The sequence below is a fragment of the Anthonomus grandis genome, chromosome 16, assembly GCF_022605725.1.
Source record: "Anthonomus grandis grandis chromosome 16, icAntGran1.3, whole genome shotgun sequence".
NCBI classification, from domain to species: domain Eukaryota; kingdom Metazoa; phylum Arthropoda; class Insecta; order Coleoptera; family Curculionidae; genus Anthonomus; species Anthonomus grandis.
The window spans coordinates 8685688-8699229 of record NC_065561.1 but is presented as its reverse complement, the minus strand read 5'-3'; the positions used below and the strand labels follow the sequence as shown (position 1 = coordinate 8699229).

Here is a 13542-nt window from a genome sequence, read left to right as displayed (position 1 = left end):
ATCCAGCTCCTTGGACAGAGAGCAATTATAGAACCTGGCAAATGTGGCCATTGTATCTGACCAACCTGCTGTTCTGAAGATTGTATCAAGAGCTCCTCCTTTTCTTAAAGCCGCCCAGGATGCTGCGTGACAAGTAGAATGTGGTTAAAAATCGTTGTGTCAATACCCGCAGCTAATAACATCTGCTTCACCCATTTGCCAATTCTCCTTACTATCTCCTTGCTATCTCCTTACTAGCCCTGCCATGTGGTTTGTTAAAAACAAAAAAATCTTGATCTGAAGTCCTAAACGGCTGTGTCGTTTGGATATAAGTTGTCAAAGTAGTTGCCACACATAATTTCAGATTCTCTCTGAAATAGGGAATGTGCATGAAGAGTGGGTTAAGCTTTTCCCACCGAAAATCCGAAGATCCGAAATAATTATTCGAATCCTATCAGCTGAATCTGCTATTCTTATTAACGAAATAGTTTGAAGCCTGCCTCCGATAATTAATGCTAACGAAGTGATAAGCTTCTGAGAGAGTTCTTTAAAATTTAAATTATGATCCTGTTTTTCAACGAATGAAAAAATGTTCTGAAGATTCCAAATATTGGTATATTTCAGATTGAAAGGCCTCAAACGCACAATACCCTTCATAAATCCTTTTATTACTGGATTGCCTTCCAGATCATTAGGTAAAATTATAATTAGGGCTGTTCTATGCGAATTTACAGAACCATATTTATAATTATGTTCATTGGATACTGTCTGGAGGAAAGTAATAAAATCATTAATAGATACCATGAAAGAAGAGAGAATTTTCTTCAGGCAGAATTGTCACCATAGGCGATATGTACTTTCGTATTGTTTTATAGTTGATAAAACTATAAAACATACATGATGGAGGCGATCATCGTATCCAGAGCTATTTCCAGAACCTTTTTTTGTTGAAATGAAGACCGGGTAACCTGCCGGCCACCAGAGTAAGGTGGTGAGCTAGTGGATGAGTTCGACTAGAAGGAGAAGACAATAAATTTAAAGAAAGTTTAAATTAAATTGGTTTTCCGATAACAGGCTCTGAAAATAAAGGAAACCATGGTTGTGAAGTCCAATAAGGCACAACCAAAATACCTTTTGCTTTATCGAGAATAATTTTTTGTAATACACGAAAAAAGAGGCTAAACGGTGGAAAAGCATAAAAATAAAACCTACTTCAGTTTAATGTAAAAGCGCCGACAGCCACCGATCCGGATCCTTGCGACAAGATACATACTGGTAACATTTTTTGTTGATATGAGACGCAAACAAATCAATGTCTTGTTGGCCAAAAACTTTAACCAAGTGTCGAAAAGCATTGTTAGATAAGGACCATTCGGCATCCTGGTTCGTTCGTCGAGGTTCATTATCGACTTCAAAATTATCACTAGAACTGATATAAGAAGGAAATATCCAAATATTTCGATGCTCGTACCATTGCCATATCTCCCGAGTGAGCACACCAAGTTTTGAATATTAAATACTGTGTAAATTAATATGTGTTCCAGTATTTTCTTATGACCAAAACCCATTTGTTTTCTCACCATTGCAGCATGCGCCCCATCCCGTTAAAGATGCATCAGTAAATATTATCATTTTATAACAATCATTTTGGATATCATTGTAGGCTTTTGAAATATTATCGGCCCACCACCGAAGATCGCGATGTAAAAAAAGAGGGTAGAGCATTAACGCATTAAAGTTCATATTATTTTTATAATATGAACATATGAATAATATTATTTTTTTCGGTTGGACATAAGGAAACTGAAATGCAAATGTAAATCTTGCTAATTCTTGGATTTTGCAAAAATTTTTATTCTTAAACTGGTGCGATAATTTAAGTATATTGATCCTTTTACAGAACAGCTATCAAAACAATTTCCCAGAATTAAAAAATCATCCAGAAAATTAAGACACAAAATGCTTTGGTTTCGTAAAAAGGACATCAGTGATTTCATTAATTAAGTAAATAAATGGGGAGCTGATGATAATTCAAATGGAACACAAGTAAATTCATAAAGACGAATGTTAAAATTGAACTTTAGGTATTTGCGGTATTCTGGATGTACTGAAATAGCAAAATATGCATCTTTAAGGTTCACAGTTGTCATGAACGAACCACCAGTTATAAGCCTTAAGGCCATTCTGTAATCCTCCATCTTAAAATGGAGTGAGATAACAAACGTATTTAAACGTTTAAGGTTCAAAATAAATCGCTTTTTACCATTACTTTTATCCGCCAAAAATATTGGAGAAACAAATTGTTCAAAACTAACTTTGCAAGAAACAATAGCACCTAACTGAAGTAACTTTTTGATTTCTAAAAACCTATTGCCAACTAACCACATTTTTGTACGTGTATTAATTGTCAAAAATGGGTCTGTTACAAAACTCAATGTTATAGCCTTTAATCCGGGACCAAACAGAAGTATTTGTAGTCACTTTTTTCCATTCAGGTAAAAACAGTGCCAAACGACCAGCAAAAATATCCTTAATACCTACCTCCTCTCTTTCGCGCCTCCTTTGAGTTACAAACTTGCTTGTCGAGGACGCTTTTTTTGTGTTCTAACCTCCCTCCGTTGATGAGATCCTGTTTTTAAACACACTTACAGTAGACTTGTTGAGGGGGGTCAATAAGTCTAGTGTGAGGGGTATTTTCTTTTTAAAATTATTAGGATTGGTAATCTGAGCACGAGGAGTAAAGGCCTGCACACAAGGTGTGTAAGCTGAGACGTTGAAAGCTTGCAATTTTTTACCAACTTTCTCCATTGCCTTAAACGCCTGTATTTTCTCCCCCAAATTAAAGTCAAACAAAAATTACGCAGGAGTACCTTCTGCTAGTGGTAGTACTTTCTCCTTAGTTTCCTTGGGAATATTTAAATCATCCGCTAAGAGAGCACTTAACGCCAAACCCAGAGCTGAAAGTGACTAATCTAAAATAAACTGATACCAAATATGAGTTGGTCCCTTACAGAATATTAAGTGTTCAACCCTGCTTTAATTTCAGGGTTTATTTTGGGAGGCATAAATAGTTTGCACTTTTCAAGGATTTCGTATTTCTTACAAAACTCATCAGCTTCTTCTTTAGTCAAGCCAAGATGCAAGATATGAGACCATAATGCTTCAACGGCTGAATGTTATTTAAAACTAGGTTTTTTCGTGTCAGTAGGGTCGGGTCCCAATATATTGCTAGTCTCATCAGACATAGCTATTCGTCGGTCAAAATTAAGACAGACGAGTCATTTTCATTAATCGCTGCATTTTACATATTTCCTTGAGTCTGCCCTGGCTCAACGATTTCTTATGGAGCTTTCGACTGGGCTGCACGGTTTCTATACGAATGGGCTCGGGGCGAGCAACTACAGAGTTGCATTTGAACGGTGCTGGAGCGAGCTTGAAAGCGGAATTCGAAAAAGCAAATCTCGTTCAATTCGCTCGAATCAAGTGCCCATTCTGAGATCTGTTCGGCTGAGTGGATTTGAGGTTAGGATACATAGAACCGACCCTATGAGACAGTTCCAAAATAATTTACTGAGTGCTAGTTTACGAATTTGTTCTGATGCAGCCGAACAAAAAAACCAATCCGCACAGGGTCAGTGCAAAGCGAGTCCAACACGCACATTGCTCTTTCTTGGTTTCTACTAGTCGAAATTGTAATTCTGTGCGAGTTCGCATTGAGGGCGGCTTAGTGCAGCCAGTCGAAAACGCCATTAGTCAATACTCTGCTTGCAACAGCTGTTCCGTAGTACGCGACATACGGCCTCAACTATAAAGTGAGATCAGACACTCACGTTTATCCTGACAACGGCGTCGTTTTATTTCACCATGCCTATCTCTAAGTGGGCCCGTCTCACTCGGAGAACGGCCTCCACGATAACGAGATCTAGAATGTGGCAACTGTGAATTTGGATGAGCAGTATTATTAGACGAGGACCGCGACCTCCAAAAATGCTCCTTTTCAAGCCTCTCAATTTTACAGCATATGTCCTTATATTCATTGCTTAGGTAACGTGGTGAGCGGGGAATACCACTTCTAGATCTATCGCTAACTTCTTTTTTATGTTTTCCCATACTAACACAACTAAAAATAGAAATCGGCGTGTTAATCGACGTGTTGTATGTACCAAACCCAAAAGGTTAATATTTTCACAACCTAAAACACAGAAAATTCGGCGAAATTTTGCCAACGTGACGCAGTGAAAGCTAACAAACATGAACGACGGTGCACCAGAAACGAATGAGTTAAGACCACCGAAAATCTCCCTTTAGAAAAGAAAGTTATATGGAAGGAACGTGTTGGGTTGTTTTGAGGTTGTCCGCTGATCGAAAGATGACGCGGAACGTAATTTTGAATATGTTGCAGAAGCTGTTTTGTTTCATTTATTCTCCGATAGATCAGGCACCCTGCATTTTCTAACTTGGATTTGTCCTGATTGGCTATTGGCATTGCCATCACCATCCTTACGTCATACGTCATTTCGATTTCAATCTTGAAGCTTGTATGGTGAAAATCGGAATCGTATGACGGCCATCTTGCTTGGCAAAATTGACAGGGGCTGACAGAAATGACGTTGAAATTGACTGATTGATTCATTGATTTGCAGTAATTCCAGGCGTCCGGTAAGAAAATGTGATTTTATTTACTACCCTTATTTTTTGTATAGTCAATTTTTAGTCTGTAATCAAATTCAGTTGATTTCAATTAAGATGTTTCACCTTTCAAGTATTTAATTTTTAACTTGATTGTTATAAATACTTATTACAAAATGTCTGGGCTCTCATTTCCTTTTGATAATTAAAAAATTGATTAAAACTATCATGTAAGTATCCTTCATATAAGAATGGTTCAGATACATAGTAATAGTAATTAACACAGTAATAAAAGATTTTTCAATTTCCTTCAGTCCCCATTATAAGAAAACATGAAGAGAGCTATGCAATGTGAATTTTATTGAGTTTGAGCTATAGAATTTTTTCTGAGCAGTTCTCTCCACCAAATTTTAATAACGCTGATACTGCTGGATTTACACTACAATACATATTTATTTAAAAATGTCTTTTGTCATAATTTTTTACATGAATCATTCAGAGAATTTGTTTATAATGTTTGCACTGCCTATTTTTTCATTTTATTTCATGCTCATATCATACCACTTTCTATGTTCAGTGAGACGAGACATAGGTATAGAGACTAACAGAGCTGAGCACCCAGAATGGATCAGAGTGAATATTTTTGTTATAACTTGTTTTTTTTAATTTTCTGTAGGCATTTGTCTTTGAATTAAGTTTTTTTTTCAATATTATAGTTCCATGTTATGTTGTTAGTATTATCGGAGACCAACAAATATATACTATGTATGTGATATATGCCATACTATAAGTTGTTTTCATTTTCAAAGACTTTATTTGGTATTGGTGATAGATATATTGTTTTTTTAGATAATACGAGTTCTAAACGTATTATCACAGGTGTGTGCACGTGAATTGTGTGCTCCGAGTTTAACAAGCTATCTCTAAGGACTGAGTGGACTGTTTTATGAGTAAGTCGAATAAGTTGCTGTTAATACTTGCGTGTAAACAGTTTCTTGACCTCTCTCCCTGTAGGTGTATAAACTGTTATTTTAAATAAACCTAATTATAAAATTGACTGTAAACAGTTCTACAGCAGTGAATTTGTTAACCTGTGTTGAGACTATATTCCCGATAATTGTGCAAAATGGAAGATCTAACAAATAAGCAGCTATTAGCTTTACTAACCCAAAATATGCAGTCTATGAAAGCTGAAATAATATAAGACCTTGGCACAAAACTAAACGAAAATATGCGAGCTGTTAAAAAACTCGAGAAGGAGAATAAGAGCTAAAACACACGGAGCTGTTTGGGAGCGTTTTGTGCCGAGTCGGCCGCCGATCGGCAGCCGACTCGGAGCATCGTTTATGGGCTTTGTGTGTTTCAAAACACACGAGAAACTTTCAGAGTCGGCGGCAGCGCGTACCCTCGCATCAACCATGTGCCGAACGCGTTTTTATTACTTCAGTCGGCGGATCATTTATGGGTATTCAGTGCTGCGAAACACACGCAGAGCGTTTTTTGAGCTGTTTGAAAAGGCAGTGTTATCAGTGTGTAAGTTAATTATTAGTAAAAATGGAATTATCCATGCTCGATACCGATAAACTCATTAATGAGATACAGTTAAGACCCGCGATTTGGAATATGTATCCTTTCCCTTATTATAGGGTGTATCCAAAACCGCCGCTTTCTTTTCTTTTTAATTTTTTGTGATAATACATTTGCAGTTAATAAAAAAAGAAACTCTTCATCACTACTACTACCATAGATGTAAATAGCTCCGCACTATTTGTGCGGAGCTATTTACATCTGTGCTACTACTGTCGGATGAACTCATTTCGAATGTTTTCGCTATACAGCTGACAGCAGCGAACTGTTTTTTTTTTTCTACAACACGCGCGAGACCATCGCCAGCGGCCGACTCGGCCCACACCGCTTACAAACAGCTCCGTGTGTTTCGAAGCAGTCGGCTGCCGATCGGCGACCGACTCGTCACAAAACGCTCCCAAGCAGCTCCGTGTGTTTTAGCTCTAAAGCACTCAGAGACAGAGTTCAGCAATTAGAATATCAGACTCGTTTCAACAACCTAGTCCTGTTTGGCATTAAGGAAACTATTCATGAAGATCTTGATGCTATATTATAGGAATTTGCACAGACTATGCTACATATTAATATTATATCCCAAGACATTGATAAGGGCTTTCGGATTGGAAGATCTGAAAATAATAATAGAATAAGACCAATATTAATTAAGTTTGTAACGAACTCTGCCGCTCGTTTCGTGTTAAAAGCAGCGTATAAACTAAAAAACACTGAATATGCGATCTCAGAAGACCTACCTAAAGAGCTACTTGATTTAAAGAAAAAGCTCCTATTTTATAAGAAGTCTGCCAAAAACCAAGGGTACTCCGTTAAGTTGAAAAAGGACTGCCTAATAATTGATAATAAAACATGGCGCCTGAAAGATCTGCAAAAGCCTGTTCCACAAAATCCTGAACCATCTGAATCAAGCCCTAACCTACCACCAATTGAAACTGCACTGCCTAATGCCCCACCAGTTGCCAGTAAGACAATCTTAGTAGCCAATCCATTAGAATAATGTTCATCGAAGGGAACAACGTCAGTTCCAGAAACGAAAACTACAAACACCAGATACAGCTTTCGTTCGAAAAACTAAAACAACCCAACATGTTCGAGAATAACACTCCATCACGCTATGATCAAAATGTGCACGGCTTAAATTCCAAAATCGATACATTCTTTTCTTCAATAAGCGATTGCGAGTACGACATTGTCGCATTAACAGAAACATGGCTAGGTGGGGAGGTCGACAGTTCTGAATTTATTCCAGCGGAACACGAGGTACGCCGAAAAGATCGAAGTACCTGTCAATTTATCGCGTGGAGGTGGTGTCCTTCTGACTGTCAAAAACCCAATAGTGTGCTCAACAATAGACACTAGTAATAGTTTTTCTTATATAGATTTTATTCTGTGTAAATGTTTACTTTATTATAAACCACTATTTGTGCTTGTATTATATATACCTCCAAAAATAACCGATAAGAAGTTTGAAAGATTCTTTGATATGCTATTACAATTAGCCATAACTGGCGACTTTTTAATAATTGGCGATTTCGATGTGCTCAATTATGTAAGTAATCAAGGCCAGCGGGATAGAAAGAGCACCTATGTTAATTCACTTTTTGTAATTTTTTGAGTTAAAGCAATAGGTTAAATTAGTCTAATAGGCTGTTAGATTTGGTGTGTTGTAGTGCTGAATGTAGAGTCAGCCAAGATAAATTACCAATTCTCGCTCATTGAGATTTAGGTATACAAATATATATTCTTTTTTAGGATTGTGGTTGGTTATTGTTATATAAATTTGGGATTATTACTATAAATTATTGAAATATAGTTTATACTGTGATGTTGCGGAGAATATAATTATATTGGTTTATGTATGTTTTTACTATATCTTAAAAAATATTAAAACATTATTGTAACCTTTAGCCCCGTAAATGGTTTATACTGTTGGGCTGTACTGCTAAAAATAAATAAATAAATAAATAATCTGTTATAGAATTATATGTATGTATTTTTTTGCTCTTTATGTCTGGTTCTGGCATGTTGTTTTTAAATCATTTTTAGTAATATAGATTATGTATTCTATTCTAGTATATCTATTCTATTTAACTTGTGCAGGTTTAGTACGTGGATGTTATTACTTATGTCATTATTGTCATTAGTCTTATCATTTAAGTATTATCCGAAAAGATTATCTTAATTGTCTGCTAGGTGAACTATATACTTTATAAAATGTTCCTTTTTTTTCGAGTCACAATGTTGAAGACTAGAATCTGCATTGTAGAAATTTGGATTTGTCAGCCTTTTATTTGCATATATAGTTTTGTACTACACTTATAAATATTTTGTGTATTGTATTTTTGCAAATAAAAACATTTATTATTAATATATTATTATCCTCTATAGAATCTGTTTGTGTTAGTAAAATATGCATATAATTAACCTAATGGTAATGTCTTTACACATATGATAAGAAAATAACACAAAAATCTTCACAATATTTTCTAATCTGTTTCGGTTGGCATAGTTCAGTGCTAACAAAATACTTTTAAACATTTTTAGATTAATTCTAATTTATATAATATCTGTTATAATGAATTATTGTATATTATGTATATAATTTTAATTTTATTTTATGTTGTAATATACATTTTTAAGTAATTATTTTTCAGGAAAATTAAATAATAAATGTATTAAAGAAAAACATTATTTAATTTCCATTTTGAAATTGGTGACATGTTGTACACTATTGTTAACTGATTATTGGAGCACATTAACTCATTTCGATATGTATGTGAAATAAAGCTAAAGAATTCTATTTTATCCTGATCAATATCTGATGCTAACACCTAATTAAAAAGTAACCTTTATCATTAGGTGTTTACTATGGATATTGGTTTAAATAACAGATTTCTTAATAAATTAAATTTGAATTTTCCCGCCCTAATTTGACCACGCCTTTCTACCATTTTGATTGGTCCAATTAGTTACGTGAACTGCTAGTTGTTACAATAGTCTCCGTTGCCAAGCGAGAGGGCGCTAGCAGATTTGTCAGAAGAATTTCGACCAGTTTGTATGCAACCACCACTTCTCTATATACTTGTTTTCTCTGATTTTAATATTTTCGCTGTAGACGTTTAACTGAGAGACTAAAGTAACGAAGACTATAAACTTGTTATCCCCATTAATATTTAGTTTTCAGCGCCTGTCAAATGAGATTAGTGCTCTTCACAAAATAGGAATTAGCTACCTATTTATAAATTCAATAATCTCGGGTACTCCAGTGGTGTACTTTCGTGTGTTGTGTAAGTTGTGTTACCTAAAACTTAACTTTTTACTTTTTATTATTTTTTTATTTAACTTTTTATTATTAATATTGAATTGGTATTAAGACCCTTTCACAAAATGTCTATGTTTATGGGTGACGAAGAGGTAAAACATGTTCCAGGCTGCATAGACCTATATTCTAGCCGCTTCCTTTTTCCAAGAGATGCCAAATATAGACAGCAATGAATATTTAAAACTGCTTGCTTAAAAACCACTGGTGAAATAATTCAAACAGAACACTTTGTCTGTGTCAATGATTTTGCCCCAGAATTCATACTACCCACAAGCGTCAGACCAAAATACTAAGTATCAAAGCACTAAGAGTAGGTCGTACCAGGTGATTCATTAAGGGTGTGACGCAGTAGCATATTTCAGAATCTGTATCAAATGTACCATAAATTTACATCGATGTAGCCATATTTTCTAACAATTATGCTTTTGTTTCAGTACTACATGATTAATTTTATGTCTAAAAAGAATATTGGTGTTATTTCTTAATATAATATTAAATTAAAATGCTTTTGAATTACCACACCTACGATACCTTAGAAAGTTTTATTAATCTAATAAAAAAAAATATTCACATATTTTTTTTATTGGATTAATAAAAAAATTAAAAAACTGCAGCCAGAACCGAAAGCAAATCGGGACAACCCATAATGAAACATACAGTGCCTCTATCTATCGGAGAATGAATGAAACAAAACAACTTCTGTAATGTACGGCGATCGAGCCGACAACTTAAAACAACGCGATACATTCGTTCCATCCACTTTCATTTCTAAAGGGGGATGTTCTGTGGTTGCGACCGAGGGACGCGCGGCGGATTCTTTTTGCCTGTGTATGGTGCACGACATGTAGCCAGGGCCGGACTACGTGTTAAATTATAAGAATATATTCGGACTGGACGTAAATATAATAATAAAACTAACCCTCTGAAATGCTTTTGCAGATTGACCCACATTCGCTTTTGACATCCTCTAAATTTAAAATTGATTTATTAAAATATACAGCCAAAGTAAGCTACCAATAATTTTAACAGCTTCGCGAAGTGTACTTACCTTCTTTTGATTTTGCATCTGGAGAAATGTCTGATACTCGGCTATCTGCTTCTCCAGGTTTAGTTTTTGATTCAGACACTCGGCCTCTACCTCTTCCACGACTTGTAGCTGGTCGAACTGAGTCAAGGCCACCTTTAGTTATACATTTTGCTTAAAATGTATTTTTTTACGAAAATTATTTATTACCTTCTTGACGCTTATCGCCAACAGCCTGGTCTTTGCCTTTTAATTTCGAATCATCTTCTTGTCGACGTAGGGGCTGAACTTCAACATCACTCTCTAAAATGAATCGCTTTTTAAATAGCTTGTAACATTACAATACAATAAGGTTAACTACATACCTTTGGGGATTTTTTTTACAATTGGCTCCTTTTGATCTGATTTTTTACCCAAAACATCTTGTCCTGTTCTTTTATCTGCTATGAAACTCATTTTAAAAATATATATTTGTTCATATCTTAATGGACTTACCATCCATCGTCTTATCTAGTACGGGATGTACTTTTGGTTCCTCTGCTTCTTTTCTTTTTTCACTTGGTTTTATCTCTCTTTCTATTTCAGGCTTCCTACTATCTTTTTCTCTATCTGATAAAGCTAATATTAGGTTCAAATATTTATTTAATAGTTTAATTTACCTGTTTGACTTTTCTCATATTGTTCACCAAGCTTAACAACAGGTTCTCCAGACTTTTTATCTCCCGGTGCCCTTTGATCTTTGTCCCGAACTGCTTTATCTTTATCTGCTTTTTCTTTGCCACTAGTACCGTTCACTTTGGTATCATCAATTTTTCCGGATTTATATGGTTTTTCTGTTCCTCGTTTTCCACCACCTATTCCATCTTCCTTATCTGTCACTCCCTTATTTTTAATTTCATCTACAAATTAATGTTTAATTCATTTACCATTAGGTTAAAGTATTTTACCATCTTTGAGTTTTACGATTTCTCCTTTCTCACTAGGTGTGGCACCTCTTGATCCGCCAGCTTCTCCAAGTAGGGACTTTGAGTCTGTAGAAATACCTCTTCCTCTACCTCTCACTCTTGGCGTAGTTTCTTTACCTTCTACAATCATTATAATAAGTCAAAAATCTTTCAAAAAGCTATTGATTAACCTTTTTTGGTTTTATTATTTGGAGTTGACTTTTCAGCCTCTTTAGGTTTGGGTGGTACTTTTTTTTTAAGACCGCCGAATTTTGTAATATTAAAAAAAGGCTACCTGTATCATAAATAGCTTGTTCTTGAGCTTCTTTTCGAGATTTGTATTCAGCATCAGGTTTGGCTTTGGTTTTAGCTAGCTCTCTTTCACCAGCTGGCATGCTTTCCGTTCTTTTGTCGTCGACTTTTGACTCATCAGGTTCACCGGGCTTAGCTGTTGATTCTGCTACTCGGCCTCTACCCCTTCCTCTTACAGGAGCTATTACTTTTGCATCTATAACGCAATTTTAAAAAAATAAATTTCCTCGTATTTCAAGTCGGATGCTCGCATTCATACGATAAACACGTATCCTTGTACCGCTCCGATTTAAACAGTAATAACGGCCGGTATAAGCGTAGCAACATATTGATGTATTGAATGAATCATTGGAAAACCTACTGTGAAGGTGATTATGTGAGCAAGTTTGGTACAAGTAGTAGTAGTAAGGGTGGGGGAGCTAGAGCTCGGCAAGTAAGACTAAACAGTCCCTTTTTGCCAACCCCAGAATCACCCACCCCTCCACTCCCAATGCGCGAGTGAAGAAGTTTTCCTTCTCAGGCAACTCCACCTATCACAGATACTTAGTATGTGGTATGAAGTTTCCTCTCCTGTACCGCAATTCGGACAGAGTGGGCTTTCTCTTATACCAAGAAGGTGTAGATTCCTGTTTAGACTGTTGTGCAAAGTTAGGATTCCCACCAAGTCTTTGATACTCCGTCGGGTCTTTGTTAGCAGTCGCCTTGCTTTAGAGCTGCCATGGTCTGGTATCATTTCCTTGGCCTGTCTACATCCTTCCGTCTTTCTCCAATTCTTCAGTTTGGTCAAAATGGACAAGATGCAAAAAAAATCAACGAACAACAAACGCTTGCATTTACGGGATGGAAGAAAAGCCCAATGAAAATCTTCTTCGCGAAGTGACTCATACTATAAGAAATAGTTTGAAGGTGGAAATAAACCAGAAAAACATCGCAGAATTCTGAAATTGTCGTCTAAAAGAAAGAAAATAAAATGGACCCAAAACTTATGTACACTTCTGATGGTAATCTGTATGTCAAGTGAAGTCATGGAAAACCTGTAAACATTTAATCGCAATAACATTTGGAACGGCTGGAGTAATATGGAGTGGTGGAAGATGAAAATAACTTTTGGAATCTTTTTAGAAAAAACTCTATTTGTTACTTTTTTGAGTGTTTTCGAATAAGTTAGTTTTTCTTTAATCTCATCAATTTTTTTTTAGTTTTTAGTATTTAGTTTTTCTAATAATTATTTAATAAATATTTTATAGAAAGTATAGACAGTATTGTTAAAAACATTCCACAGCCACCAAATCTAATAAATGATTTTACGGCTGCTGAAACTAGTAAAGTATTTTTCAATTTTAAACCAGTCACAATGAGTAAAATGAAAATAACACTAACAAGTCTAAAAAGTGTTGGTGCTGGGGAGGGAGACATATCCAAAAAAGTTTTGTGTGATGTATCCTACGCTATAGGTGACAGTATCTTGACTATTATTAATACTTCTTTAGAAAGTGGTGAACTTTTAAGTTCCATGAAACTATTATTCCTATTCCAAAAGTACCAAACACCACCAAATATAATGAGTTTTGACCCATTAACACTGTGCCTATCTACGAAAAGCTCTTTGAAGTTTATGTAAAAGAATAAGTCTATTTTTGCAACTAAACTTTATTAATTACTTCATATCAGTCTGGTTTTCGTGAAAATCACTCATGCGAGTCCGTTTGTGTAAATAAATGTGATGATTTTTTATTAGCAATTGATAACAA

The 13542-nt window shown here is 35.4% G+C and overlaps 1 protein-coding gene across 9 annotated transcripts in view; it reads right to left on the bottom strand.

Moving 5' to 3' along the window:
• LOC126745444 (golgin subfamily B member 1-like) overlaps positions 1-13542 on the bottom strand; it is an 87235-nt gene that overhangs the window by 61300 nt on the left and 12393 nt on the right. For 4 of the 9 annotated variants that reach the window (XR_007663545.1, XR_007663546.1, XM_050453284.1 and 1 more), the window contains exons 12-19: positions 11775-11987; positions 11483-11620; positions 11195-11434; positions 11031-11153; positions 10901-10978; positions 10746-10838; positions 10560-10691; positions 10431-10478 (exon numbers count right to left, since the gene is read on the bottom strand). Coding sequence is in view for 7 of the 9 variants with exons in the window: in XM_050453284.1 (XP_050309241.1) it covers positions 10431-10478; positions 10560-10691; positions 10746-10838; positions 10901-10978; positions 11031-11153; positions 11195-11434; positions 11483-11620; positions 11775-11987 (1065 nt within the window). In the remaining 2 variants the exon portion in view is untranslated. The remainder of the gene's footprint in view (positions 1-10430; positions 10479-10559; positions 10692-10745; positions 10839-10900; positions 10979-11030; positions 11154-11194; positions 11435-11482; positions 11621-11774; positions 11988-13542) is intronic. The other 5 variants (XM_050453286.1, XM_050453288.1, XM_050453289.1 and 2 more) reach the window with 5 other exon arrangements.